The following is a 26,993-nucleotide window of genomic DNA, read 5'->3' on the forward strand; positions in this document are numbered from 1 at the left end:
GAGGCACTTTTGGATGGGGATGTAAAGAGCTGTTGTGTCAGATCCTGCCTCTACAGCTACGCTGCTCTTGAGGGAGGCAGGATCCAGCACAGAAGCTGTGTGAATCATTCTCAGGATAGACAACAAGGATCTCTGAATCTCAGGAGCAAGGCTATAAAGACATCAAGAAAAATATCACATCCTTTTATTTCACACCTTTATACTGAGGGGGCTGATGTTTTCTTTGCAAGCTCAGGCAAGTGTGTACTTGACATCCCAGGGAATTACTCATCCCCTCTACTCTTGGCTTCTAATTAGCAACTAAAGGGGAATATAATAATTAAATATGCCCAAGGTAACGATACTTGGAAACTCTAGGTCACGTTTCAGCCAGGGGAGGCGGCAAGTAGTTGAAGCAGGTGAGTTTGAAGTCTGTGGGAACCTGAAAGACACAAAAGGGAAGGAAAAATGTAAGGAAAAAAACAAAACCAAAGAAAAATAAGAAAATCCAAACTGTACACGGGGAAAGCATTAGATTGATGAATTAAAATGATGCCTAGAGTTAAAATGATGCTTAAAGCCTGTCATGAAGTTGCCAGCAGTGTTGGGAAAAGTAGGGGATACCTCGCAAGTCCTTTTCCCAGAAGAATATGCCAGGATGCTGGGCAGCCCCTGACCCACTGATTTTCTGCTCTCACAGGTGGGGGACAAGGTAAATTCAAGCATCTTTTTTTTCCCAGCCGAAGCTTGGTTGGTCCTCACCCCCTTCCTTCCCTTGGGGGCTGCAATTCAACCCTCGTTAGACCTCGAAGTAATTCCCATTAACATTTATGAGAATTTCATGATCAAAGAAGAATCAGCCCTTTCATCTTCCAGACATGCCCCAACACACATCACCTGGCCCCAAAAGCCTGTCCTGCCAGGCAGGAGCTCCCACCTTGTGCTGGGGTCTCTCAGGATGCACACCCCAAAACTGGCGGGAGCTTTGCAAGGTCAGTTCACCCTCCTGGACCCAGTTCACGGCATCAACTCTGCATTTCTTCCTTTCCCTTCTCCCTAAAAATCAGTAATGAGCAAATCTCCACCCTCTCCGCACTGCTTTTTCAAGGGGAAGGTAATATTGATAGCTCCGTTCTAGATAAGAAATAAGGAGAAAGGGCCAAGCCCTTGCCTGGAGCTATAGGATGAGCCGGCAGCTGAGCCCGACTCATAATCCCGGCTTTGGGAGTCCCAGCCCCAGCGCAGCCGGCTGGGTCACAAGGCGGCTCCCAAAGAGCCCACATCAAAGAGTGCTGCCGGCTTGTGAAAGCGTCCCAGGATTGCACGCCGTGCAATTCCTGCTTAATGGAAATCTGCCCGTCCCCTTCCCACCGCCAGCGGGCCCTTGCTGAAGGTGCCTTCCTATGGTTACAGACGTGATGTGGGCCAGCAGGTCCCCAAGGAGGGCATTTCCCCAGGAAAATGGGACATGCCACGTCTTTATTGATGGCTGATATTGGAGAAGCACTAGCTGGGATGTATTTTCCTAAAGCTGCAATCAAGGTGCAGGCAGGGAAACAGGCAGCTTCCCAAGAAGACACAAGGTGGGAGAAAAGACAATAAGCTTAGCTAATGTCTGCCACCGAGAGCAGAACAAGTCTTTGCTCCAAATTTTCTGGGAAAAGAAAGAAGTCTCCACAGCCTGAGGTCACCCACTGATCCGGTTTCACTCCCAAATGTTTCCAAGGCTTTGCCTATGCACATGGGGAGTGGTTGGGAATGGCTTCCCAGGGCAGACAAAGGGTGATTCACCCTCTTCCTCCTCTGCCAAAGGGCTGGCAAGCACCAGCAAAATAAAACTACGTCAGCACCTATTTCCCGTGTTTCAAACACTTGTTTATCATCAGCAAACAATAACCTGAGATTCAGATCAAAGCCAAGCCTGCTTTCTAAGCAGCAATCACTTCTAGGGCTTCCTGCTGCCTTTCAGCACTTGCATGTGGTGGGTGTTTGCTGGGTGCTAAAATAATTTTTATTTTCTCTGTTTGGGTTTAAAAGACTGGTCCCAGGTGGGCTGTGGTTGCATGTACCTCTGGCAGCTGAGTCCTGGCCAGCCGTGGCTCTCCTGCCCAGAAATCAACAGAGAGGAAGCTGGAGCAGGCAGAGCTGAGCTGCCCTTGCTGCTGCTGCAGTGTCAGAGCCACCCCTGGGCACGCTGCATCAGCATCCTGCCTGGCAAGCAATATGGTGAGGGGCATGGTACCCCCAGGGACTGTCCCCCAGGGTCTCAGTGCTGTGCCCACCCGGGGTTCATAGCTCCCTGCCCACAGTCTGTACCCACCAAGCCATGGTGCCAGCGGAGCCTGGGATGTTGTACCTGGGTGAAGGAGGGGTCACCAAATCCATCATTGCTCCAGAGAGCATGATGAGCCCAGAGCAAGCACTCTGTGGGACATGTGCCATGAGAGGGGGACTTGCAGAAGTCTGCAGGGTCTCCAAAAGGTGATGTGCTGGGTGGCTGCACTATGGACAGCTGGAGGCTGATGCTGGTCCATTATGCACCTCTGTGTGCCCACAGGTGACTGGAGCCATGTGTCCTTCAGCAGAGAGCCAGGGCAGACCTGTGCCAGCTCACCTGCACAGGAACTGGCTGCTGTGCCTCCCTCCTCACCTGCCTGGCACCAGCCTTGAGTCACTGCCAGTCACCGCCACCAGCCCTGGCACCATCCTGTGGCTTTCAGCAATCAGCTGTCGACACCCCAGGTGTCACAGGAACAGGTGCCTCTGCCACACTGTCCTGAAAGATGTCAGCTTCCTTCTCTCCCTTCTAGGGAGCCCTGTCCCTGGCATGCCCACGGTGATGCTCAGACATCACCATTCTCCGGGTGAACATCATCTCCGCTCTGCCTGGAGCACCAAGCTGACTCACCCGTGTTAATCCACCCAACAATCTCGGGGTAATTGCCACGGACGTGCCTGGGGACAGAGCCAGGATTCCCACGTAGGGGACATGAGAGCCAAGGGGCACAGCTCTGGTATGGCAAGGGGTGGTGAATAAATTCTGTGCAGGGATTCTGCCTGTTTTGCTTGGCTCTGGGGAGCAGCATCAGGCCCATTTAAATGATGGAGAACACCCAGGCAAATGGAGGGCAGGGGCCAGAAGGCAAACTGAGGCTGGCAAGACATTGTCACATGGGGTATTTTAACAGCAGGAAGGTGTCCCCAGCTCATCACTGTCACCCCAATCACAGGTTGCTTCTGGAGGTGGTCTGATTGGTGTGTGTCTGCCTGACAACCCATTCTTCCAACCCAGTCCCAAATTAATTTTAGAATGTATCTCAAATCAATTACAGAATAGACCAGGAGCAATGTAAGATCTACAGACTCCTGACTCCCAGTCCTACATCACCTGGAAGATGTTCTTTTTCCTTTGTGCAGAAAGAGAGGAAAGAAGGTAAAAAGGGCTGGGGTCTGACTGAGAACAGATGCTGGAGTGCTTTTCCTGCACACTGTCCTTTCATGGCAGAGATTGTTCTCTTCCCTTTGTGTGGGCTTCACCTTCCTCCCCCTAGGCTAGAGGGATCACAGGAGAAGCCACCTGTCCCTGTATCCCTGGGCCACCACCACCTGGGGACAGGGCCAATTTTTGCCTGGGTGTCCAAGGGTGCCAGGTGGTGGGGGAAGACACATCAGATGGAGCAGTGATATTGCTCTTCCCCATTAATCCATCACAACATGGCAGGAAGCATTTCCCTCAGCATATTACTACTACAGGAGTGCTTGGCTGATTATTTCAGCCAAGGAGCAGAGCAAGTGCAAGATGCCAAGGAAATGCTGCCCCTCTGTCACGACACCAACACAGTTAGGGGGCCATAGCCAGGATGGCAGGTGACCATTTGCATGTGTGTTTCCCATGTTTGTGTTTCCCTGCTCCCACAGGAGCAATAACACTCTTGGCATGCACCTGGTCCCTGGCACCGTCCCCTGCCATCATGCCCCAGTGCATCAGCAGCAGTGTGACATTCATATGACTGCAGGGCTGGCATGTCAGGGCACTGACAAGCTGCTCCAGGTTAGAGGAGTTGAGGAAGGGGCCTGTTGGCTCTGCCTTTCTTAGGCTTTTCCATACTGAATTCCCACACTGTCCTGGAGAGGCTGAAGGAGACGCTGAGTTGGGGTGCTGGCAATGCTCCCCATCAGGTCACCCAACAAGCTCCCAACAAGCCCAGACAGCTGAGTGGTAAAAATAATCCCTGGGCTGCTGTTTCGGCTGCATTAGCATCAACAAACTGCCTCAGCCAGGTACCTCAGGGAAAAACCCAGCTGGGATAAAACCTCAAGGCAAAGGAGTCTCAGAGGAAGGGGCAGCTGGGACAGGTTATCACTGACACCAAGGAGCACACAATAACACAGGAATGAGGAGGAAGGATGCTCCATGGCTGACAATGCCTCCTGCACATGAAGTAGACTGTTCCCACACCAAAAATCTCAAGCAGCATAGTTTTTTTTTTTTGGGCCTTCCACCCCAAACCCTCACTGTGTTTTTGAGTGGGTGGGTAAAACCCGCTGGAGGAGTTGACCAGGGTGATGGCAACTCGCCTGCCATCTTCCTCCCCTGCACGCTGAGGTAATGGCACACGGAAATTAATTCAGAAGAGTGGGACGGAGCACCACAGCCGGGAAGGAGACAGGGCCCCGAGGTGCCATGCACGGCGCCAAGAGGACGTGGGTGCCACTGTCCTGGGGCACTGGGAGGGCATAGCAGGCTCTGGCCAGGCCAGTCCAGCTTGTTGCTGCTCCCATTTGTGGGGAGGGTGTCAGAACGAGAGGACAGGGTCTCAAGCAGGGACTGAATCCCTGTCACCTCATGGTGCCAGCTCCCCATCACCCCACTGTGCCAGCTCTGAGAGGAGGGGACTGAGATTTCCCAGCAGTGCTAGCACTTCCTGGATTAATGTATCCCCCAAGTCAGACTTTGGCATCAATCAGTCAATCAATCAGTCAATCAATCAATCAATCAATCGAGGGCTGGACTGTGGGGGCTCCCTGGGTGCACTCCTTCAGCCCCCAGCCCTATGGAGTGCAGCAACACTCCCGAGACAGGTGTCATGTGTGTGATGAGAGCTGGCCGTTCTCTGCAGCCCTCCCAACATCTCCGCAGAGAGGGGTGGTCCCCGCACAGCCCTCCCTGCTGCCGCAGCAGCCCGGGGAGGGGGTGCGGAGCCCCGGGTCACGCTGCGCCGCCCGGGCAGTGAATCAGCAGCGCCCGGGGCAGGAGCGGCGCTGAGCCGTGCGCAGGCTGCAGGGGCGGAGGTTTTGCACTCGCTCTCGCCTGGCCAAGGATAAATAGGAGGCGGCTGCGAGTCCTGCCAAAGCTCCTTCTCGTCGCCCAACGCGTCCTGCAGCAGGCACCCAGCCCAGCCCGACATGGACTCTCAGGATTGCCCTTGTGCCACAGGTAAGGCAGCGTTTCCTTCCATCCCGGGGGCAGCGGGAGCCCCAGCATCCCTGCGGGGACACTGGCACACCCGCCCGCCGGCCTCCTCCGCCGCTCCCGGGGCTCTCTCTGGCACGGGCCAGCAGCTGGAGTCCTCTCCGAGCACTGCGGTGTTACACTGGGAGCATCTCACTGGAAAGCGGCTGGGAATGCCGTGACCTCCCCTCTGAGCGAGGCTGAAGCATCAGTGGATGCTCGGAGAGGACGCAGTGCTGTTCCCCGCGGATCTCTGGGTTGTCGGTGTCCCCTCCCACCACATCTTCTCAACCTCTTTTTCTCAATTTCTCCATGTTTTAGGTGGCACCTGCACCTGCGGGGATAACTGCAAATGCAAAAACTGCAAATGCACATCGTGCAAAAAAGGTAAGGGGATCCCCAAGCTCCCCGGGGGGAGAGGGGCAAAAACACTCGAGGGGTTTCCACTACTCATCCGTGTATGCACTGAATCAAATCAGTCTTAGCATTGCCAGTGGCGAGTTATTCCTCACATATGGTTTTTTTTCCCCAAAGGAGCACAGTGTGAATCCCACCCCCTCTCTAGGCAATGCAAGTCACTCGGTACCAGCTAAACCTGAGCATTCCCCTCAATAGCACCTCAGGCTCAGCACAAGGGGATGCTGGGGGGGATCCGGCACTGGGATTTCTTCTGGGTGCTCCTGATGCTGTCACCCACAGCAGAGCCGTGTGCCATGAGGGTTTGCAAAGAGAGGGAGTGGGGGATTTCTGGTTAACCCCTGGGAATTCCACACTCTCCTCCTGCCTGTCCAGTGCCAGCCCTGGCTGCACAAACCCCCTGGAAGACACTGCCAAGAATGGGGATGCTGCTAAAAGGGAATTAAATGCTAAATGGGAGGTCTCCAATACAGTGAGACCCCCGAGCCCCAGCCTGAGACTTCCTGAGAATGTCGTTAATTTTTTTTTTTTTAATCTCTCCCACAGGCTGCTGCTCCTGCTGCCCAGCTGGATGTGCCAAGTGTGCACAGGGCTGTGTCTGCAAGGGGCCCCCCTCTGCCAAGTGCAGCTGCTGCAAATAGGGGATCCCTGGCTGGACATCTGGGGATGATGCACATCCGGGGGGGCCCAAAGAAGAATAATCTTATTGTGTATGTTGGTTGTCTTTTTTTTATATATGTGTTCAGATTTCTTTAGTGTTTGTCACTTTGACATGTAATTAGGTACCTAAATAAAGTGATATGTATATAAAGGTCCATAAGGAACTTGGCACTTCTGTTGGGTGAGGCAGTTTCCCTGGGGAGCGGGAGGACAGTGCGTGTGGGAGGTCATGGCAAAGAGCCTGTGTTTTATTTTTGCTCCTGTCTTCTAATCTTGGCTCTGCTCTCCCTATCTCTCCCTACCCTAGTCTCGCTCAGTAGTTCTGACTCTTGTTTTAACACTTGCACTACACAACAAGGGATTTCAGAACCCGCCCCCCCCCCCACTCTCTTGTTACCCAGGGGCAAATCCCATGCTGTCTTCTCCACCAGAGATCCTCGGGGCTAATGAGCAGCTCGTTATTACAAGCTTTCACTGTAATAACCACCCTAGCCCTGCCCATTTCCAGGGGGAATATTTCCACGGCAGGTGGGGTGGCAGAGAAACAGGTTTAATTTTCCTCCTGGCAGTTTAGTCGAACTGGCTGGAAGAACCACATTGCTTAACTGCCACCTCTGCCAGCCTGGATGGGTGCTCCTGGGGAGCCTCAGGTGACCTGGCTCTCCACCATGGGGTGCAGTGCACACAGTGGGGTGTGATCCCCACAATAGGGTGCACTGCCTGACAGGACGTGATGCCCAAACTGGAGTGTGATGCCCACTGTGGTTTGCAATGCCCATACCAGGATCCCAATGATGGGATGTGATGAGGTGGAATACTTGTGATGGGGCAGAATGCCCACGATGGGGTGGGATGCTGTGCCAGGGTGCAAAGCCCACAATGGGATGAGATGCCCATGATGCTCATGTCAGAGTGTGATGCTCACTCTGGCCAAACACAGCCATGCTGCTGCCAGAAAGCTGCACCAGGTGCCACGTGCCACCCTGCTGCTTCCCAGGAACGTGACAGGTTCTGCTTGTCCCCACACTCCTCAAACACAGCCGTTCATGCCACTTTTTAGGTTAAGAACCTTTCCTGACCCACTCAGTCACCACCGCCAGGACTCAGCCAGGGATTTGGCACAGCCCACAGCACAGCACCTCTGCCCATGGGCTGCTCATGGTGCCAATCCCCAGGGAATATCCCTTTGTTCCCAGAGGGCTCGTCCCTCAGGGTATCCCCTGAGATGTCACCATCACCCCACACTTCTGACACGTGCAAAGGCCACCCCTATGTCAGGCACGGGGCAGGCATGGAGCAATCACACTGAATTCCTGCAAAGAGCAGGGTTATCTTTATTCTTTCCAACCCAGAGAGATGTAAGTGCCAACCATACAAAACCATCACTGGTGAGCTCACAAGAATGAAGGAGAGGTTGCTAATGGGGTATATCACAAAACATCTGGTTTAACCAGCAGAATCTCAGAATCACTCTGGCTTTGCTGGCCCCTGTGGGTTTGCACTGGTCCTGCCCCATGGCTCTGTGCTGTGCCCTATGGCAGTACAATGCAGAGCAGCTGCAAGGTGCTGTCCCCTGCCTTCGGGGGAAGTGGAGGGGAGGGGGCAGGTAGAGGTTCCAGCATCCCAGCTCAGAGCCCTGAGACCCATGCTGGGCAGCTGCAGCTCTGCTGCTCACTTTGTGACTGTTATAGAATCAAAGTTGGACCTGGCACTTCTCTACATGGGAACAGACTTGGGTTTAATTTCTCCATGCCCTGAGAAATTGGAATACCAGCAGTAATACAGGAGACCCCTCTGAGCTCTCCTCTCCCCATTGATTTCTGGCATGGCCTCCCAGCAAGCCCTTGGCTCAGGGGATACTCATTCATTCCTCCCTGTTCTGCTTGCGGGATGACCTCACTATTTAGTGGAAATGCTCAGATTGGGAAATCAGGTATTTTCCGGGCTCTTTTCCCATCACAGGTTTGCACACAGCTCTGTAGGGATGCTGTGCTGCCTTTTCCCGCTCACAGTGACATGGGTCCAGGACAATGTGTCCCAGGATTCAGCACAGCCCCTCCATGTACGATATGCAGGATTCCTAGCAATCTGGGAATTCCCCTGCCCTCCCTGCAGCTTTGGCCCCGCACAGTCATCCCTCACTTTTGGTATGGCTCCATGCAGGAATGCACAACCCCATTTTGGTGGTTGGGGCTCTCTTTTCCTCGACTACAGGTGCAGCAGAATCTGGGGGTGGCCCGTGGGTGCAGCACATTCCTGAAGCACTGCACTGGGGGTATCCGGGAGGGAAGTTATTTCACAACCCGTGTTTATGTGCAGTGACACCAGACGTGCTCAGTTATTCCACCTCTCCTCCTTCCCGCTCAGCCAGTGGCGTGTGCAATGCCTGCTGGCTTCGCCTCGCTGCTGCTGGCAAACACTGCTAGGAAAAAACAACTCTGCTTTTGCAAACAAGCACGAGCCGTTCCTTGGCACAACCACTCTGGGTCACTGAACCTCTCCTGGTCCCAGGCTCCTGTCTACAGCACCAGCTCTGAACCCCGGCTTCCTCCATCTGCAACACCACCAAGAGCAGGGGGTGCAGGCGTGGGGACAGCCTGGCCCTGGTCCACACACTTTTTTCCACGCTGGATGTTGAACTGGCCACAGGCACGTGCGAGGTGGTGGAAGCCAGTTGGCACATAAACCCTGTGACAGGCTGGAAAACACACAGGGATGAGAAAGTGATTCCCAGCAGCTTCCAGCTGGCAATGCCAAGTTACCACACTGCATCCCATGCTCACCCGAGGGAACTGCATGAAACTCTGTCAAGGGAAGTTTAGATTGGGTATTAGGAAGATGTTTTTTACTCAGAAGATGAACAGACTCCCCAGGGAAGTGGTCATTGCACCAAACCTGGCAGAGCTTAGGAAGTTTTTTGGACAACACAGTCAGGCACATGGTGAACTTTATGAAGATGTCCTGGGCAGGTTTAGGAGCTGGACTCGATGTTCCTTGTGGGTCTCTTCCAACTCAGGGTGTTCTATGATTCACCCCTCCTAGGAGGCCATCTCTGCACTCCAGCCCCACGGGGACTGCCCAGGGCTATCCCACTTTCCAGTGGGGTGCTGAAACAGTCAGTCTCATCCTCAGGGACAGCTCCGTGCACCCCACAGCCACCCTGAGGTGAGGGGCACCGCTGCACCCCAGCGCTGGACACACGGGGCAGCCTCACGGGGCTGTCCCAAGTGTCCAGGACCCGGTGGCAGTGCCACACCAGTACTGTCACCCGCACACCCCGCGCATTCCAGTCTCGGTCCACCGGAGAGCAGCACCCGGGGACAGGGGGTGCAGCTGGGACACCCCGGCCTCCCCGCAGCGGGCTGGGAGCGGGGCTGGGCGGGCAGGTCCGTGACCCGGGCAAGCACGGCACGGCACGGCACGGCACGGCCCGCGGTGAGCACGGCCCCGGGGTAGGGCACGGCCCCCGTGAGCACGGCCCGAGGCTGAGCACAGCACGGCACGGCCCGCCCCGAGGGTGAGCACGGCCCCGGGGTGAGCACGGCCCCGAGGGTGAGCACGGCCCCGAGGGTGAGCACGGCCCGAGGGTGAGCACGGCACGGCTCCGCCCCCCGTGAGCACGGCCCCGGGGTGAGCACCGCCCCCGGTGAGCACGGCCCGAGGGTGAGTATTGCCCCGGGCTGAGCACGGCACGGCTCCGCCCCCGGTGAGCACGGCCCGAAGTGAGCACGGCCCGAAGTGAGCAGGGCCGGCACCGCCCCCGGTGAGCACGGCCCGGCTCCGGCCGCCCCGCTGCACCGTGCGCAGCGCCAGCACCGCCCCGCGTCCTGCCCCATAAATAGCGGGCGGCCGGCGCTGCTCCGCACCGCTGCCCTCCGCTGGACCGAGCCGAACCGAGCCAAGCTAGATCGAGCTAAGCCGAGCCGAGCCGAGCCATGGACCCCCAGGACTGCACGTGTGCCGCCGGTAAGTGCCCGGTCCTGTCCCGGCTGACTCCCGCCTAACTCCTGGCTCCGGCTCATCCCGCTCTCCTTCCCTCGCTCCCCAGGTGACTCCTGCTCCTGCGCCGGGTCCTGCAAGTGCAAGAACTGCCGCTGCCGGAGCTGCCGCAAGAGTGAGTGGGGGGCTCGGGGCGGGGGGACCCGGCCTTGTGTTTGGAGGGAGCTGCCGCTGCCCTGTGGGACATCCACGGGCACCTCTCTGCTCCTTTGGGAAACTTCTTGTACTGTGGGACTCCCTGGGCACCTCGCTGCTCCTTAGAGGAACCCCTCCTTGCTCTTTGGGACTCCATGGACACTTTCCTGTCCCACAAGGGAACTCTTTTTTGCTGTGCCGGACCCAATGAGGACCTCCCAACTCTTGCCCTGTAGACAACCCCTCTTGCCGTGTCGGACTCCGTATGGAGACCCCACCACTCCCTCTCTTGTCCTGTAGGACCCTCATGGGATCTTTCCCTCTTCCCCTGGCCCATTGAGACACACGCGCACCCTCTGGGTGCTCTGGGAGGCTGCCCCTGCCCTGTAGGACCCTCACGGAGAGCTCCAACCCTTTGGGATCATCAGCCCTGCTCATGCAGAAGTGGTGGATGGTGTTTCCCACTCTCTATCGGGTCCCCCTGCTTCATAGATTATGACTCTTCCAATTCCTTCCACTTACCTCGTAACTCTTGTGTTCCCCCAGGCTGCTGCTCCTGCTGCCCCGCAAGCTGCAGCAACTGCGCCAAGGGCTGCGTGTGCAAGGAGCCGACCAGCAGCAAGTGCAGCTGCTGCCACTGAGCCGCTCGCCTCTGCCTGTAAATAGTCGGCACGCTTCAGGGATGGGGGGTGGGGGGCACAGAAAAGCCTATTTTTTTTCGTTTTTCACGTTTTGTATTTTCTGTACCAGTGGTGAAACTGGATGGAAATAAAGGAGTTTGTCTGAAGGTACGAGTTCTGCTTTGGTGCCGAGTTGGAGGCTGAGCATTTTTGCCACTTGGGACATCTGTGTGGGAATTGTCGCTGCAGGGTGGGAGAGGGGTGCTCACAAACACCCCATGTCCTTCCCTCAGTGGGCTCTGCACCTCCTTGAGGCAGAAAAGGAGCTTCACAGGGCACAGGATGGAACTCATCCTACATAGGGGGTTGCTCTGGGCATCTTTATGGTGCTGGTCTCCCAGAGAGGACAGATGACACACCCAGAGGTGTGGGCAAGCAATAGAAGGGGGTCTCTTAGTCCCCTCCAGCCTTTCTTTGGCTTCATGACAGGTGCCTCTGCACCACTTTTGGGGCTTCCTTTGGGTGAAAGAAGTGGTGGGAAGCAAGCATGGTGGGTGGGAGGGTGATGTGTGCTGGCAAGATGCCCACCCTGAGTTGCTGCTAGAGAACACTTGGACAAATTTTAGAGGGGACAAACGTCCCTTCCTCAAGAGCTCATGATTTGCACACCCCAATCCATTGCAGAGCAGATCCATCCCCAAAGGGACACTTTAGCTGCAGCCTCCCCATGCCAAATACCTACAGCTACAATGCCTAGCTCCTGCTGTGGGCAAAACTTCCATTATTTTCCAGCTCATTTTTGGAAAGCACCTTGCTTAGAGCTGCAATGACCTCCAGATGCAGGAGGGCAGGTAACCATAGCCATGAATGCAGTGCATGGCTGTCTGGATTTGGGGTGGCTGCTGGGATGGGGAAGAGAAGGCAGTGGGAAGATGCATGGGATGTGTTTTGCTTCCGAAAGTCTCTGCCAAGTGAAATAGTCACTTTTTAGGCGCTTGCTTGCTCATACATGTCTCCTGGGTGTGCCTCACCACAGATGTAAGTTCCCAGCAGTGCTGCCCTCACTCATTTTGTGCCTCTTTGGGCAATGGGACAGTTCTGCCTGGCAGGAAAATCTCCTGAAACCTGTGGTGACAAGGCACCAGTGACAAGATAAATTTAAAAACTAGCAAAGTTGGTCACTTGGGTAGACACGTAGTCCTTTCTGCTAGGCTGGGTGGCACAAGGTGGGTGTCTGCACAGTGGGAGCATGGCAATACCAGTTCCCAGGGATGTTTCAGGCATCCAGGATGGTCCAGGCTCACACTTTCCCCAAAGTCTGCCCAGCTTCATCACATGGCACTGCAGGGGGTGCCCAGACTGCTCAGCACTCAACTTTACCAGTGAGAAAAGCAGCACCTAGCTCAGCACCCATTTGCCTTTTAAATGTGTTGCTTTATTGCATCAGTGTGTCTTTGCCTAAGCAGCCTCCCAGCACTGCTTGTTGCAACAGAGGTGTAGTGCTGGAAATGGGTTTTAAGGGTCTGCCCTGCCCTAAATGCATTTAAAAAACAATCCCATGGGAACATGCTTTGCTGGAAAAGAAGATGGGCATGACTCTGCTGCTGGAGCCACATGAAACACGGCTGCGACCCCGGCCACTGCAGGCGCCCGCATCCTGCCCCAGAAACAAAGCCGGGCATGGATGGGGTTTCCCCTCTCAGGAAGTGCCCCAGGCATCAACCGCTCCCCGTTCCCAGCAGCGTGCCAGCCTGGGACGTGGGCACACGCTTCTGCACCCTGCCGGTGCCAGCCTGCCCTGCCTGCTGCTGGCTCTGCCTGCACGCCCGGCTGGCAGAGTCCCTCAGCCTTGGTGCCCTTTCCAGCCATTTGGGATGAGGAAAGCCACAGGACCAGCGGAGTGGGTGCAGGTACCCGTGTGAGGAGCTGGTCAGGGATGTACCTGCCCTTGCCTGTAGCTACTCTCAGGAAGGTGGGTGGGGGCTCTCTGGTTCCCTCGGGAGTGTTTTCTGCTTTAAAAAAGTAGTTTTTGATGAAGCAGGAAGTGCTCTGAGCCTGTGGACAGCTCTGTATAGTGGGAGGGTGAGGGGAGCCTTTGCTTGATCCAAGAAGAGGCTGATGCGCTTCATCCAGCCCCCGAAGAAAAGCCCAGCTCAGTTTGCTGCGGTGGCTTGAGGGGACCATGGATCCCCTCTGGGCACCCAGGGGAGCCAGGGCAGGGAGGTCCTGGGTGCACTCCCAAACAAGCAGCCCTGCAGCTGCCCAAGGGGCTACATTCAGTTCTGCTTTTTCTGGCTGTGTGTGAATCTCAGGGGGATGAGGAATGTCCGTGACCCTGCGTGGCACTGACACACACCATGTGCAGGAGGGACACGTGCCCCAAGCAGAAAGGATGTGCGCTCTGTGCAGAGCAGCGATGCGCTGTGTGCAGAGGGGACAAACACCCTGCCCACACGTGACACGAACCTCTGTGCTGAGGGGACATCGTCCATGCCGAGGGGACAAGCGCTGTGTGCAGAGACATGCACCCAGTGCAGAGTAAACACACCTTGTGCAGAGGTGACCGGCACGTGTGCACAGGGGAAGTGACACCCTGCCCTCAGGAGACGGCAGAGGGAAAATGTACCCAGTGCAGAGGAGAAAATACAGAGTTATAGAACTGTTGGGAAGGTTGGAAAATACCTCTAAGGTCACCAAGTTCAGCTGCTACCCCAGCACTGCCAAGTCACCCCTAAACCAAGTGACACATCTACATGTTTTTTAAATCGTTCCAGGAATGGTGACTTCACTACTTTCTTGGACAGCCTGTTCCACTGCTTGACAGCACTTTCAGTAAAGTATTTTGACTAATATCCGGTCTAAAACCCCTGGCACAGAAATGAGAAGCACCCTATGCTTTTGGGAGGGTCCCCCAGGATGGAGGGTAAGGCATCTGATGTAGAGGGGACAGCACCCTGCACATTCTGGGCAAGGGAACAGGGTAGAGGGACGGGCACCCACAGAAGGGACAGCACCCCTTGCCCCCTGTGCAGAGGACCCGTGGAAAAAAAACACGCGTGGAATAATCTTGCGTGGAGAAATCTCGCGTGGAAAAAACACATGTGGAAAAAACAGGTGTGGAAAAAACACGCGAGGAATAATCTCACGCGGAAAAAACACGCGTGGAAAAAACATGCATGGAAAATCACGTGTGGAAAATCACGCAAGGAATATTCTCACATGGAAAAAACGCATGGAAAAAACACGCGTGGAATAATCTCGCGTGAAATATTCTCGCATGGAAAAATCTCGCGTGGAAAAACACACGTGGAATAATCTCGCGTGGAAAAAAACACACGTGGAATAATCTCGCGTGGAATAATCACGTGTGGAAAAAACACACGTGGAAAAAACACGCGTGGAAAAAACACGCGCGGAAAAATCTCGTGTGGAATAATCTCGTGTGGAAAAAAACCTTGCTGTGTTGCCTGAGACCAGAGCAAGGGCAAGAATAGAGCCAGAGCAGGTGTGGGATGGCCCACCTCTCAGGTATTTTTGAACACACCTGCCTGTAAGCCTGCTCTCCATGTTCCCAGCCCCTGATGATTGCATCTGACTCTCCTGTCATTAACACTTTTTTTTGGTCGGAATTGTAAAGAAACATATAGTTGTGACTGAAGGAACACTCTACCAGGGAGTGAGAGAAGACTGATTTCACCAAATTAGATTTCCATGAGATTCTAAGGAATAGCACAGAAGTGAATACATGGGGAGGGTCCACATGGGCCACAGAGCACCTGATTCCTTTTGGAGGATGGACTTTTTACTCATGACGTAGTTCAGGTATATTTCCAACTCTCAACTCAACAGGATTAGAGTAACTCCCCAGTGCTTTGGGGTTGTGTTGGCATTCTTGGATTCTTTGGGATTTATTTAACCTCCCTCCCACTAAGTATGGCTTCTGTAGTCTGAGATGTTTCCTTTTTCTGAGAGTTACACAGGTATTTCGTCCCCATTCTATATTCCTATATACAGTTAAATTTTATGGGAGGGATAATCATCACTTCCTGTCTCGGCTACATTAGTCTCTTCCTGTATACCAACTTATAATCAATATAAATTTGGGATAGAATACAAGTTTAAAGCTTGCTGCCAAAATATTCCTGCATTGGAGGTATACAGAAAATGTCTCAGTCTGATGTGTGTGGCTACATGTGCCCACACTACATTGTCCAGCGGTGCCCAGTTTGTACTTGGCAAACAGCAGCAGCAGCCAGTGCTGAGCCTCTGCTGCACTGTTGCTGTATTTGCAAGTACAACAAAGGGGTACCTTTGATGACCACAAAGTGCTGCGTACATGTCTCATTCAAGTCTAATGGCACTCAAGATGCACAAAAATCAAGTTAATTGTATGGTGCAAAGATGCCCAATACTGCCTTCCACTTTCAGGACACAGTCCCAGTATTCTACATCACCATGTCCTCAGTGAAAGCCTCTTCAAATAGATGTTCTTTAGTACAAGTACAGCAGCTCTTTATCAGAGCTCTCCGTGTATATAGTCTCAAATTTTATTTTGTCAGATCAAATCCAAAATCCCTCTGGTTCTGAACATTTATTAGGCTTTAGCACAAAGGTCACCCTTTGTGACAACCAAAGAGACAACCCGAGCGGCAGGGAGAGCCCCTCGCCCTCTGCCCTGCTGCAGGTGCAGCCCCAGGTGCGCACGGGGAGCTCTGATAACGGGGAACCGGGAATGAGATCGGCAAGGGGAGCCTGAGCCTGCTGCTGCCGGAGCATCACACAGGAGGTGTCACTGCAGCCTGCTTCTGCCACCTGAGCTTGAGGTGTCCCGTCCTCTGCACGAGAGGACACAGCCTGGATGTTCCGGCGCCTCGAGCCTCGGGCTGCGGCGACACCTCCCGGGAGCTGATGGCACGGGAGCGGCACCCGCTCCTCTCCGCTGCCCCGGCTCTGGTCCGATCCACCATTTACAAACAGCCTTTCGATTTTTAACATGGGCTCCAGAAACTTTCCCTAGTTGACATTTGTTGTGTTCATTCCTCAGAGAAACAGCCCTTTGTTTAACTACCAGGAAAACTTCTTATCTTGCACACAACACCTCTATTAAGCTTGTAGGAGACAAGATTCTAAGCTCTTTTCTATAGAAGAAAGTACCTGGAATTTAACTGCAAAGTGGGTGAAAAATGCTTGAACAGTGGTAGTTAAGAGCCCTTTTTACTTCTTAACCCAGTCAAAGGGCCAGAACATTTGCCTGTATGGAAAAAGGCTGGCAGTGGCTGGGATTGTATCATAGGGAGCCATAAGTACCTGCATGCACTGCAAAGTTGTTAAGCCCCAGTTCAGCCCAAAGACTCCCAAAACATACAAAGCCTGTGTTCTGATTACGGCCTTTGAAAAGTGATGTGTGAGAAAGGAGGATACTCTTGGGGGATCCTTTGATGAGTCAGCTGTGGTGTGGCTGGGGAAGTCATTCCCACATCAACCCCCGTGCAGGTTCCTATCAGTGGTGTCTGTCCTTTTCCATAGGGTACTGGGAATTTAAAACCCCTGTCAAAGGCAGAAGCTTACAAAATCTGAGCAGCAAGGAAGAACACAAAATGTCCTTATTTTCCTGCGGATGGGTTGGGCTCACTCAGTAAAACCAAATGCCCTCCATGGTTCCTCATACCCCAATGGGATGCCAGTCCTTTACCAGGGGAACAGCCTGGTCACTCCAGGACAGAAGCCTCACAGTCCTAGCTGGCTCTTTGGGGGAACGCCCGTGTTTGTACACCAACACAGATCTAAGGATGCACAAGTATCCTGCTAAGCTCCCTTTGTAAGTAGAACCTGGGATTTCACACACTTTCAAGTTGTGGGGAAGCTGGCTGCTGAGAACGAGAACCAGAACTGACTCCTTCATGTCACTGCACAGACCCCTCCTGTCAGCTCAGTCTCATCGTGTCTCCTGAGCATGTTTCATTCAGAAAAAAGTGGTTCTTGCTACTCTTCAGAAACAAACAGGTAGCAGGATCATTATTCAGACAAAAAAAAAGTAGACTAAATCATCTGAGTTCAAGTTGAAGTGGGACTTTAAAGTGTTGTGCCAGCTTGAACTCTTGCTGTTAGCTGCTCTGCAGTGGGCAGTGGGACAGGACAGTATCTAACTATCTAATCTAATTATTTACTGAGGTCCCACCTTTCCATAGGAAATAAACCAGATCTGGAGCTGTGTTGAAAACAACTTTTCACTTTTACACTCTTTCTTTTCCAACACCTTCACTTTTTGGGGGGTTTTACCTCTCTAGCTGGTCAGCCCCAGTTCCCAGCACACTGACAGGGATGTTCTGTTCCAGCTGGTCCGTAAGTACCGCGTGCTGGCCGCGGACAGGGAGCCGGTGGAGACGCTGCACTCGGGAATCCTCATCCCCAGCCGGGCGCCGCCCATCGCCTTCCAGCCTCGAGCAGTTGGTGCAGCTGCTTTGGGACCTGCTCGGGGGTTTTTATTCGCGGGGGGGGGTGTAAGACAACACGTGTTTATCTGCTCTTGGTTCTCGTCGTGGGTCTCCAGCAGCGACTGAGACACACGGGGGGGCACCGCGGTGTCCCACAGCCTGCCACGCGAGCGGCACGCGACCGCCACGCGAGCGGCACGCGACTGCCACGCGACCGGCACGCGACCGGCACGCGACCGCCACGCGACCGCCACGCGCCCGGCACGCGAGCCCCCCCCCCCCACGTGAGCCCCCCGCCACGCGAGCGCCCCCACGCGTGACCCCCCGCACGCGGGGCACCCACTAGCGACCATCCCACGCGTGTTTTTTCCACGCGAGATTTTTCCACGCGAGTTTTTGCACGTGAGATTTTTCCACGCGAGATTTTTCCACGCGAGGTTTTCCACGCGAGATTTTTCCACGCGAGTTTTTCCACGCGAGATATTTCCACGCGAGATTTTTCCACGCGAGATTTTTTCACGCGAGATATTTCCACGCGAGATATTTCCACGCGAGATTTTTCCACGCGAGATTTTTCCACGCGAGATATTTCCACGCGAGATTTTTCCACGCGAGATTTTTTCCACGCGAGTTTTTTCCACGCGAGATTTTTTCACGCGAGATTTTTCCACGCGAGATTTTTTCCACGCGAGTTTTTTCCACGCGAGTTTTTTCCACGCGAGATTTTTCCACGCGAGTTTTTTCCACGCGAGATTTTTCCACGCGAGTTTTTCCACGCGAGATTTTTCCACGCGAGATTTTTTCACGCGAGTGTTATCCACGCGAGTTTTTTCCCGGCGAGATTTTTTTTCAACGCGTGGAATAATCTCGCGTGGAAAAAACACGCGTGGGGGGGGTCACGTGGCTTGGGGCTCGCGGGGGGGAGGCTCGCGTGGCGGTCGCGTGGCGGTCGCGTGGCAGTCGCGTGGCAGTCGCGTGCCGGTCGCGTGGCGCTCGCGTGGCGGTCGCGTGGCAGTCGCGTCCCGGTCGCGTGGTGCTCGCGTGCCGGTCGCGTGCCGGTCGCGTGGCGGTCGCGTGCCGGTCGCGTGCCGGTCGCGTGCCGGGCGCGGGGCGGTCGCGTGCCGGTCGCGTGCCGGGCGCGTGCCGGTCGCGTGCCGGGCGCGTGCCGGTCGCGTGGTGCTCGCGTGCCGGTCGCGTGCCGGTCGCGTGGCGGGTGCGTGCCGGTCGCGTGCCGGGCGCGGGGCGGTCGCGTGGCGCTCGCGTGGCGCTCGCGTGGCAGGCTGTGGGACACCGCGGTGCCCCCCCGTGTGTCTCAGTCACTGCTGGAGACCCACGACGAGAACCAAGAGCAGATAAACACGTGTTGTCTTACACCCCCCCCCGCGAATAAAAACCCCCGAGCAGGTCCCAAAGCAGCTGCACCAACTGCTCGAGGCTGGAAGGCGATGGGCGGCGCCCGGCTGGGGATGAGGATTCCCGAGTGCAGCGTCTCCACCGGCTCCCTGTCCGCGGCCAGCACGCGGTACTTACGGACCAGCTGGAACAGAACATCCCTGTCAGTGTGCTGGGAACTGGGGCTGACCAGCTAGAGAGGTAAAACCCCCCAAAAAGTGAAGGTGTTGGAAAAGAAAGAGTGTAAAAGTGAAAAGTTGTTTTCAACACAGCTCCAGATCTGGTTTATTTCCTATGGAAAGGTGGGACTTCAGTAAATAATTAGATTAGATAGTTAGATACTGTCCTGTCCCACTGCCCACTGCAGAGCAGCTAACAGCAAGAGTTCAAGCTGGCACAACACTTTAAAGTCCCACTTCAACTTGAACTCAGATGATTTAGTCTACTTTTTTTTTGTCTGAATAATGATCCTGCTACCTATTTGTTTCTGAAGAGTAGCAAGAACCACTTTTTTCTGAATGAAACATGCTCAGGAGACACGATGAGACTGAGCTGACAGGAGGGGTCTGTGCAGTGACATGAAGGAGTCAGTTCTGGTTCTCGTTCTCAGCAGCCAGCTTCCCCACAACCTGAAAGTGTGTGAAATCCCAGGTTCTACTTACAAAGGGAGCTTAGCAGGATACTTGTGCATCCTTAGATCTATGTTGGTGTACAAACACGGGCGTTCCCCCAAAGAGCCAGCTAGGACTGTGAGGCTTCTGTCCTGGAGTGACCAGGCTGTTCCCCTGGTAAAGGACTGGCATCCCATTGGGGTATGAGGAACCATGGAGGGCATTTGGTTTTACTGAGTGAGCCCAACCCATCCGCAGGAAAATAAGGACATTTTGTGTTCTTCCTTGCTGCTCAGATTTTGTAAGCTTCTGCCTTTGACAGGGGTTTTAAATTCCCAGTACCCTATGGAAAAGGACAGACACCACTGATAGGAACCTGCACGGGGGTTGATGTGGGAATGACTTCCCCAGCCACACCACAGCTGACTCATCAAAGGATCCCCCAAGAGTATCCTCCTTTCTCACACATCACTTTTCAAAGGCCATAATCAGAACACAGGCTTTGTATGTTTTGGGAGTCTTTGGGCTGAACTGGGGCTTAACAACTTTGCAGTGCATGCAGGTACTTATGGCTCCCTATGATACAATCCCAGCCACTGCCAGCCTTTTTCCATACAGGCAAATGTTCTGGCCCTTTGACTGGGTTAAGAAGTAAAAAGGGCTCTTAACTACCACTGTTCAAGCATTTTTCACCCACTTTGCAGTTAAATTCCAGGTACTTTCTTCTATAGAAAAGAGCTTAGAATCTTGTCTCCTACAAGCTTAATAGAGGTGTTGTGTGCAAGATAAGAAGTTTTCCTGGTAGTTAAACAAAGGGCTGTTTCTCTGAGGAATGAACACAACAAATGTCAACTAGGGAAAGTTTCTGGAGCCCATGTTAAAAATCGAAAGGCTGTTTGTAAATGGTGGATCGGACCAGAGCCGGGGCAGCGGAGAGGAGCGGGTGCCGCTCCCGTGCCATCAGCTCCCGGGAGGTGTCGCCGCAGCCCGAGGCTCGAGGCGCCGGAACATCCAGGCTGTGTCCTCTCGTGCAGAGGACGGGACACCTCAAGCTCAGGTGGCAGAAGCAGGCTGCAGTGACACCTCCTGTGTGATGCTCCGGCAGCAGCAGGCTCAGGCTCCCCTTGCCGATCTCATTCCCGGTTCCCCGTTATCAGAGCTCCCCGTGCGCACCTGGGGCTTCACCTGCAGCAGGGCAGAGGGCGAGGGGCTCTCCCTGCCGCTCGGGTTGTCTCTTTGGTTGTCACAAAGGGTGACCTTTGTGCTAAAGCCTAATAAATGTTCAGAACCAGAGGGATTTTGGATTTGATCTGACAAAATAAAATTTGAGACTATATACACGGAGAGCTCTGATAAAGAGCTGCTGTACTTGTACTAAAGAACATCTATTTGAAGAGGCTTTCACTGAGGACATGGTGATGTAGAATACTGGGACTGTGTCCTGAAAGTGGAAGGCAGTATTGGGCATCTTTGCACCATACAATTAACTTGATTTTTGTGCATCTTGAGTGCCATTAGACTTGAATGAGACATGTAAGCAGCACTTTGTGGTCATCAAAGGTACCCCTTTGTTGTACTTGCAAATACAGCAACAGTGCAGCAGAGGCTCAGCACTGGCCGCTGCTGCTGTTTGCCAAGTACAAACTGGGCACCGCTGGACAATGTAGTGTGGGCACATGTAGCCACACACATCAGACTGAGACGTTTTCTGTATACCTCCAATGCAGGAATATTTTGGCAGCAAGCTTTAAACTTGTATTCTATCCCAAATTTATATTGATTATAAGTTGGTATACAGGAAGAGACTAATGTAGCCGAGACAGGAAGTGATGATTATCCCTCCCATAAAATTTAACTGTATATAGGAATATAGAATGGGGACGAAATACCTGTGTAACTCTTAGAAAAAGGAAACATCTCAGACTACAGAAGCCATACTTAGTGGGAGGGAGGTTAAATAAACCCCAAAGAATCCAAGAATGCCAACACAACCCCAAAGCACTGGGGAGTTACTCTAATCCTGTTGAGTTGAGAGTTGGAAATATACCTGAACTACGTCATGAGTAAAAAGTCCATCCTCCAAAAGGAATCAGGTGCTCTGTGGCCCATGTGGACCCTCCCCATGTATTCACTTCTGTGCTATTCCTTAGAATCTCATGGAAATCTAATTTGGTGAAATCAGTCTTCTCTCACTCCCTGGTAGAGTGTTCCTTCAGTCACAACTATATGTTTCTTTACAATTCCGACCAAAAAAAAGTGTTAATGACAGGAGAGTCAGATGCAATCATCAGGGGCTGGGAACATGGAGAGCAGGCTTACAGGCAGGTGTGTTCAAAAATACCTGAGAGGTGGGCCATCCCACACCTGCTCTGGCTCTATTCTTGCCCTTGCTCTGGTCTCAGGCAACACAGCAAGGTTAGAGGATTTCCCCCATCAGTCTCTAACACTGTGTTTGTCCTTCACACCCACTGGTGACCCCTTCAAAGCACTTTGTTTACTATTTTCAGATTCCTCCTAAGTATTTCTGGATGCACCATTCAATAGTTCTTGTAGGAGTTACACTTGCTTTATTAGTGCTCTGAGATTTCTGTTAATTTTGCTCCCCTTTTTTTCCTCTCTTAAGCATTTAAGTATAATCTCTGACCAAGGCTGTTGGCTTGAGGATCAAGAAAAAGAAGAAGACGATAAGCAAGAAGAAACCAGCAACAGTGAAAAGTATTTTTAGAAAAGTATTGGGAAAACCAGACGAGTTTTACATCAATGAACGTTATGTTGATCTACTGTGGCCAGTGAACAAAGTCTAAATTTTGTAGAATGTATAGAAGCCGGTTGTTTAATAAACAGGTATTAACCTTCTGAAGTATAGTGTGCCTTTTGTGTGTCGCGCCCGTCCCTACAGCGGCAGGGTCCCGTCCAGCAGCGGCTCCGCCGGGCGGCTCCGCCGAGCCCTTCCACAGGGATCTGCTGCCACCTGCCTGCCCGCAGCGCCGCCTCCCCGCCTGTCCCCGCTCCCCTCGCTCCCTGCCGGTGTCTGCTCGTTCCCGATCCCGGTGTCTGCTCGTTCCCGATCCCGGTCCCTCAGGGGGCTGCTCCCCCATCCCGCCCCGGAGGGCACTGGCCCCCGTCTCCGGGCGGACCGGGACTCTCCTCGCTCTGGAGAGGTGCCCCGGGAGCCTGGAAGGGCTCAGGGAGAGCTGGGATGCCCTACCAGGGCACCCATCCCATCAGGACTCCCATCACAACCGTCCCACCAAGGCATCTTTCCCACCAGGGCATCATTCCACAATAACATCCTGCGGGGACAAGTGCTCCCCTCAAATTGAGGCGACAGCAAGAGCGTACCCTGACCCAGCCGGTGCCAGGGCTGCCTCCGGCCTGGAAACTGCTTTTTTATATGGGAAAATTCGGAAATAAGAACTATATTAATGGGGAAATCTGTTCGGCTTTGAAGGTTTGATGGGTGATGTTTTGGAACAGTAGCAAGATCCAGGCTGCTACCTTGCGGTCCATGAAGTTCCCGATTCCCAGATTTTGCCCGACAAACCCCGTCATTGGCATTATCTGTTTTCGGGCTATCGTGTGTGTGCCCAGGAGGAGACCAAACATAGCGGACCCCTCTACGCTCTCAGGACTCCATTGTACAGGTGATGGTGACAGTACCTGCTGGCTGTGAGTTTGTTTGCTGGTGTATTTGGCCATAGGAGGCAAAATCGGGATGGTTATCCTCATTTTACTTCCCAAGGAATCAGCTCGCAGACGGGATGTGCCAGCAATAGTCAGCGCTGACTAAGAGGGAAGAGGGGGAACAGAGAGGAACAACCCCATGCGCGTTATTTCTGTCGGTACATCTCTAATTCCGGACTGTTCGTCGCAGAGCGCGGGGAGGCGGGAGGCAGCCTCGAACCCGCGGCCTCCGCACGCAGCCGCCCCCCCACCATTCAGTCCGCGCCCCCCTCCGAGCGCCTCAATAAAGTTGTTCTCGCGAGGGGGCGGGAACCGGCGCGCGGCGCAGAGCGGCGGCTGGACCAATAGAAACACGCGGCGCCGGACGTGCGGCGGCTCGGCCAATGGGAGCGCGGGGAAGGGCGAGAGCGCAGCCAATGGGGGCGCGCGGCGCGGGCACGGCGGGCGCGGCGGGCGGCGCGGAGCGCAGGTGAGGTGTGGGCGCCGCGCGGGCCGGCCGGGGCTCAGCGTCCCTCCGCCTCTTTCCCCGCTTCTTCCCTCGTCTCCGGTGCTCGCTGCCTCCTTCCCCCTGTGTCCGGAGCCCCCGGCAGCCGCTCCTCGCCCATGGCTCGCTCTGTGGCCCTTGCAGGCCGCTGCGGCGGGAGGCTGGCTGGCTGGGAGCGCTCCAGGCCTCCTCGTGGGCCCCGCGGAAGCTGCTGCTGTCAATAACCCGCGCGATGCAGCGGGGCCGGCTGTGGGTGCGCGGGGAGCGCTCTGTTCTGCCCCGCGGGTTGGTGCTGGTGGCAGTGCCAAACCCCGCTGTAAAAGGGGAGTTTAGTTTAACCAAAGTGCAGTGCTGGAAGTCAGGAAGCAGGAGTAGGATGTCTGGGAAGGTTTCAGGAGAACGGGTTTGTGTGGTTTGGTGTCTTTATCGAGTCGTTCTTCCCCACTGTGGGTATACTGGTTGGTTCCTAGTAATTAATAGAATGTTAAGGAGTTGAAAGGGACTTCAAAACTTGTCTAGTTCCACACCCCGCTCCCCCCACCCCCCTACCTGGGGCAGGGACACCTTCTGCTAGACCAGGTTGTTCAAGGCATTATCCAGCCTGGCCTTGAATACTGGCAGGGATGGGACAGTCACAGCTTCCCAGGGCAACGTGTGCCAATGCCTCACCACCCTCACAGTAAAGAATTTCTTCTTAAATTTCCCCTTTCAATGCTTACCTATTACTCCGTGTCCTATCACTACAGTTCCTGACAGAGTCCCTCTCTGGCTTTGCTGTAGGACCCGTTCAGATACTGGAAGAGTATATGAACAGTGAGTGGAAGGGCTTGAATTAAAGTCCAGGTGCTGCTTCTCTTCTGCAGTTTGGTCATGTTCTAGGGACAGTAGCTATGGCGTGGAGAGCTAAGGTGATAGTGAGAAAGGAACACCAATTCCTGTGTGCTTTAGTGTTGTTTCACTTATGTTTTGTCTTAAAAAGCTTTCTTACTCCTTGGGAAAACCTAAAATAGAAGAAGCTTAAAATTGCTAGGAAGAATGTGTGTGATCCTGTAACCGAAATCCGTAAGGTTTCTGTGATGCAGCTACAACAAGAAATTCAGTGAGGAGAAAGGATATGGGTCTTCATGTAAGGAACTCAAAATACTGAATCAAATGCTCTGTCTAATAAGGGTCAATTTTCCACCCTGTGCAAGTTATTGTCCTGCTGAGTTGGGTGCTTAAAATAAAGACTAAGTGTTTGAAAAAGAGGGGAAGTGGTAAGATGGCATAACTGCCAGCTGAGTTCAGTTATTTAGAACAGTGGGGACTTGAGACCGTTATGAGGAATTTATGGCAGATAAAAGGAAGTGTTGACAAATGTGTGATAGTGTATTTTGGTAGAAATAACTTCAAATGCCTACTATTCAGGTCTGCTTTAAATAATGAACAGTATAGAGAAGCATTGTGTGCCCTTTCTTGTCCTTTCTCACAGTGCAAATGCAAATAACCCAATGTTACTGCCTTTAAAACTCTGAAAAAAACCCATTTTTGTTCAACATCCCCACTGTAAGGGCTCTCTGGGGTCGGAAGAGGATTGGACTTTTGCATATCTACCTACAGATGAGATGAAGAAGAAAATATGCATGACTGAAAGCATTTTTATAGGAGGCAGAGGAGCATTAATTGATCATGGTAGAAGAAACAATAGGTTTGGAAGGTTGTTGTGTGGTCTATTCAGGATTTCCCTGCATCTGCCTTTTGTTGCATGGGGAACAGGCTGTTGTACCAGATGAGGTACCAAATATAGCTTGAAGCTTTTAGGTATTTGTTTTTAAGGTGGCCTATTTTGATTTTATCTGGATTTAGTGTAGTTAGGGTATGGAAGCTTTCCCTGTGTTAGGTTTGATAAACATTACTGTGTTTTATAGACAAGAGGATGGTGAGAATGTGCAGCAGATATTTGGATTGTACAATTGTCCACCTGCTCTTTGATTACCATCTCTGTGTTTCTTAATCACTTCCCCTGTCTGTAACACAGGGATTACGTTGCTGACTTCTCTGAAATGCCTGGATGTCTGCTTTTGCCATGTACCATGCCAGAGCTGGGTATTATTGCTGCTGCTCAGACAGAATTCCCCAGGCCTGCAAAATGGACCTTTTACTTATTCATGTAGTAGACATGAATTCATTATTAGTAGACAGAAGCTGCTCCATTCTCTGTAGCAGACCAGGCTTGGAGCCTGTTGAAAAAGCACTTTTACCTCAGATCTTGGCTGTAGGAAGTAGAGCATTGCTGGCTTGCTCCTACTACTTGTGCTCTTGTGTTTTCTTTCCACAAGAAACTGCTCCTGACTCATCAGACTGGGTATCTTGAGCATTTTGAGGTGGGAGCCTCTTTGAGAAACTAACACTGATTTCTTCCTTTTTGTTTCCCATTTTAAAGAATCTTTATGCAATCTTTCTGTACCTCGTGGAACTCTTGGTTCATCAGCTACTCTGAATGTAATGGGTGAGGTTTTCCTTCTCCCCTGTGACATCATCTTCCTTTCTTTTTCCCAGACCACTGGAAAAACCTATTTTTTTTACTGTTTCTCAAAGTTAATTGGTTTGTTGACACAAACCCTGTCAATGTGTGAAGTACAGCGGACACTTGGACATGCACTGGAGTATTGCAGCTGAATCTAGTGCAGTAAAATGTTCATTGTGGCCGTATTTGGAGTAGAATAGCTAAAACTTTCTTCCTAAGATAGCACTGTAGTGCTCTTGAGAAGTTTTTAGTGGTTTTTAGGTAAGAAATCATCAATTATAATGAGCCCGAATAGACTTAAGAAACCTGTCATCTTTTCTGGGTTTCTTTTGTGGCTTAATCTTAGTCAACTTGTACAATATATAGTGCTTATGTGTGGTTTTAAATGCTGGGGAAATTAAACTGGGGTTTAATGGAATCATAGTCTAATGCAGCAGCTTCTATTGATAAGTCATCAGAGTTGTTTTACAGAAGAGCTTTTTCAGTCCTGGCTTTTAGCCCAAGGTCAGTCTGGTTTCACCAAAGTTAATTTAATTTTTGAAGTATTTTCTCTCTCTTAGGTGTTGGTTGTTGCTCCTTCCCCAGCCAGACATGAAAATCTGCCATTGCTGTGCTTGTTA

At 52.9% G+C, this 26,993-nt stretch overlaps 2 protein-coding genes across 5 annotated transcripts in view; both read left to right on the plus strand.

The window, feature by feature from the left end:
- Positions 1 to 5,212: 5,212 nt before the first annotated feature.
- LOC117001208 (metallothionein-1) lies at positions 5,213 to 6,663 on the plus strand. The gene is made up of 3 exons (XM_033069335.2): positions 5,213 to 5,416; positions 5,753 to 5,818; positions 6,395 to 6,663. The coding sequence occupies exons 1-3, from the start codon at positions 5,386 to 5,388 to the stop codon at positions 6,487 to 6,489; spliced, it is 192 nt and encodes a 63-aa protein (XP_032925226.1). The 5' UTR covers positions 5,213 to 5,385; the 3' UTR covers positions 6,490 to 6,663.
- A 17,150-nt stretch (positions 6,664 to 23,813) lies between these two features.
- The window catches only part of NUP93 (nucleoporin 93), a 78,517-nt gene continuing 75,337 nt past the window's right edge, over positions 23,814 to 26,993 (plus strand). For 2 of the 4 annotated variants that reach the window (XM_033069821.1, XM_033069825.1), the window contains exon 1: positions 23,814 to 23,852. The gene's annotated coding sequence lies outside the window, so the exon portion shown is untranslated. Of the gene's footprint in view, positions 23,853 to 24,101; positions 24,121 to 24,969; positions 24,994 to 26,993 lie in introns of those variants that run through there. The other 2 variants (XM_042779631.1, XM_042779630.1) reach the window with 2 other exon arrangements.

The sequence above is a fragment of the Catharus ustulatus genome, chromosome 11 (genome assembly GCF_009819885.2).
Source record: "Catharus ustulatus isolate bCatUst1 chromosome 11, bCatUst1.pri.v2, whole genome shotgun sequence".
Taxonomy (NCBI): domain Eukaryota; kingdom Metazoa; phylum Chordata; class Aves; order Passeriformes; family Turdidae; genus Catharus; species Catharus ustulatus.

Coding starts and splice junctions, on each gene's coding strand:
- LOC117001208 (XM_033069335.2), top strand. CDS start 5,386: ATGGACTCTCAGGATTGCCCTTGTGCCACAG. Junction 5,417..5,752: donor GGATTGCCCTTGTGCCACAG/GTAAGGCAGCGT, acceptor TCCATGTTTTAG/GTGGCACCTGCACCTGCGGG. Junction 5,819..6,394: donor ATGCACATCGTGCAAAAAAG/GTAAGGGGATCC, acceptor TCTCTCCCACAG/GCTGCTGCTCCTGCTGCCCA.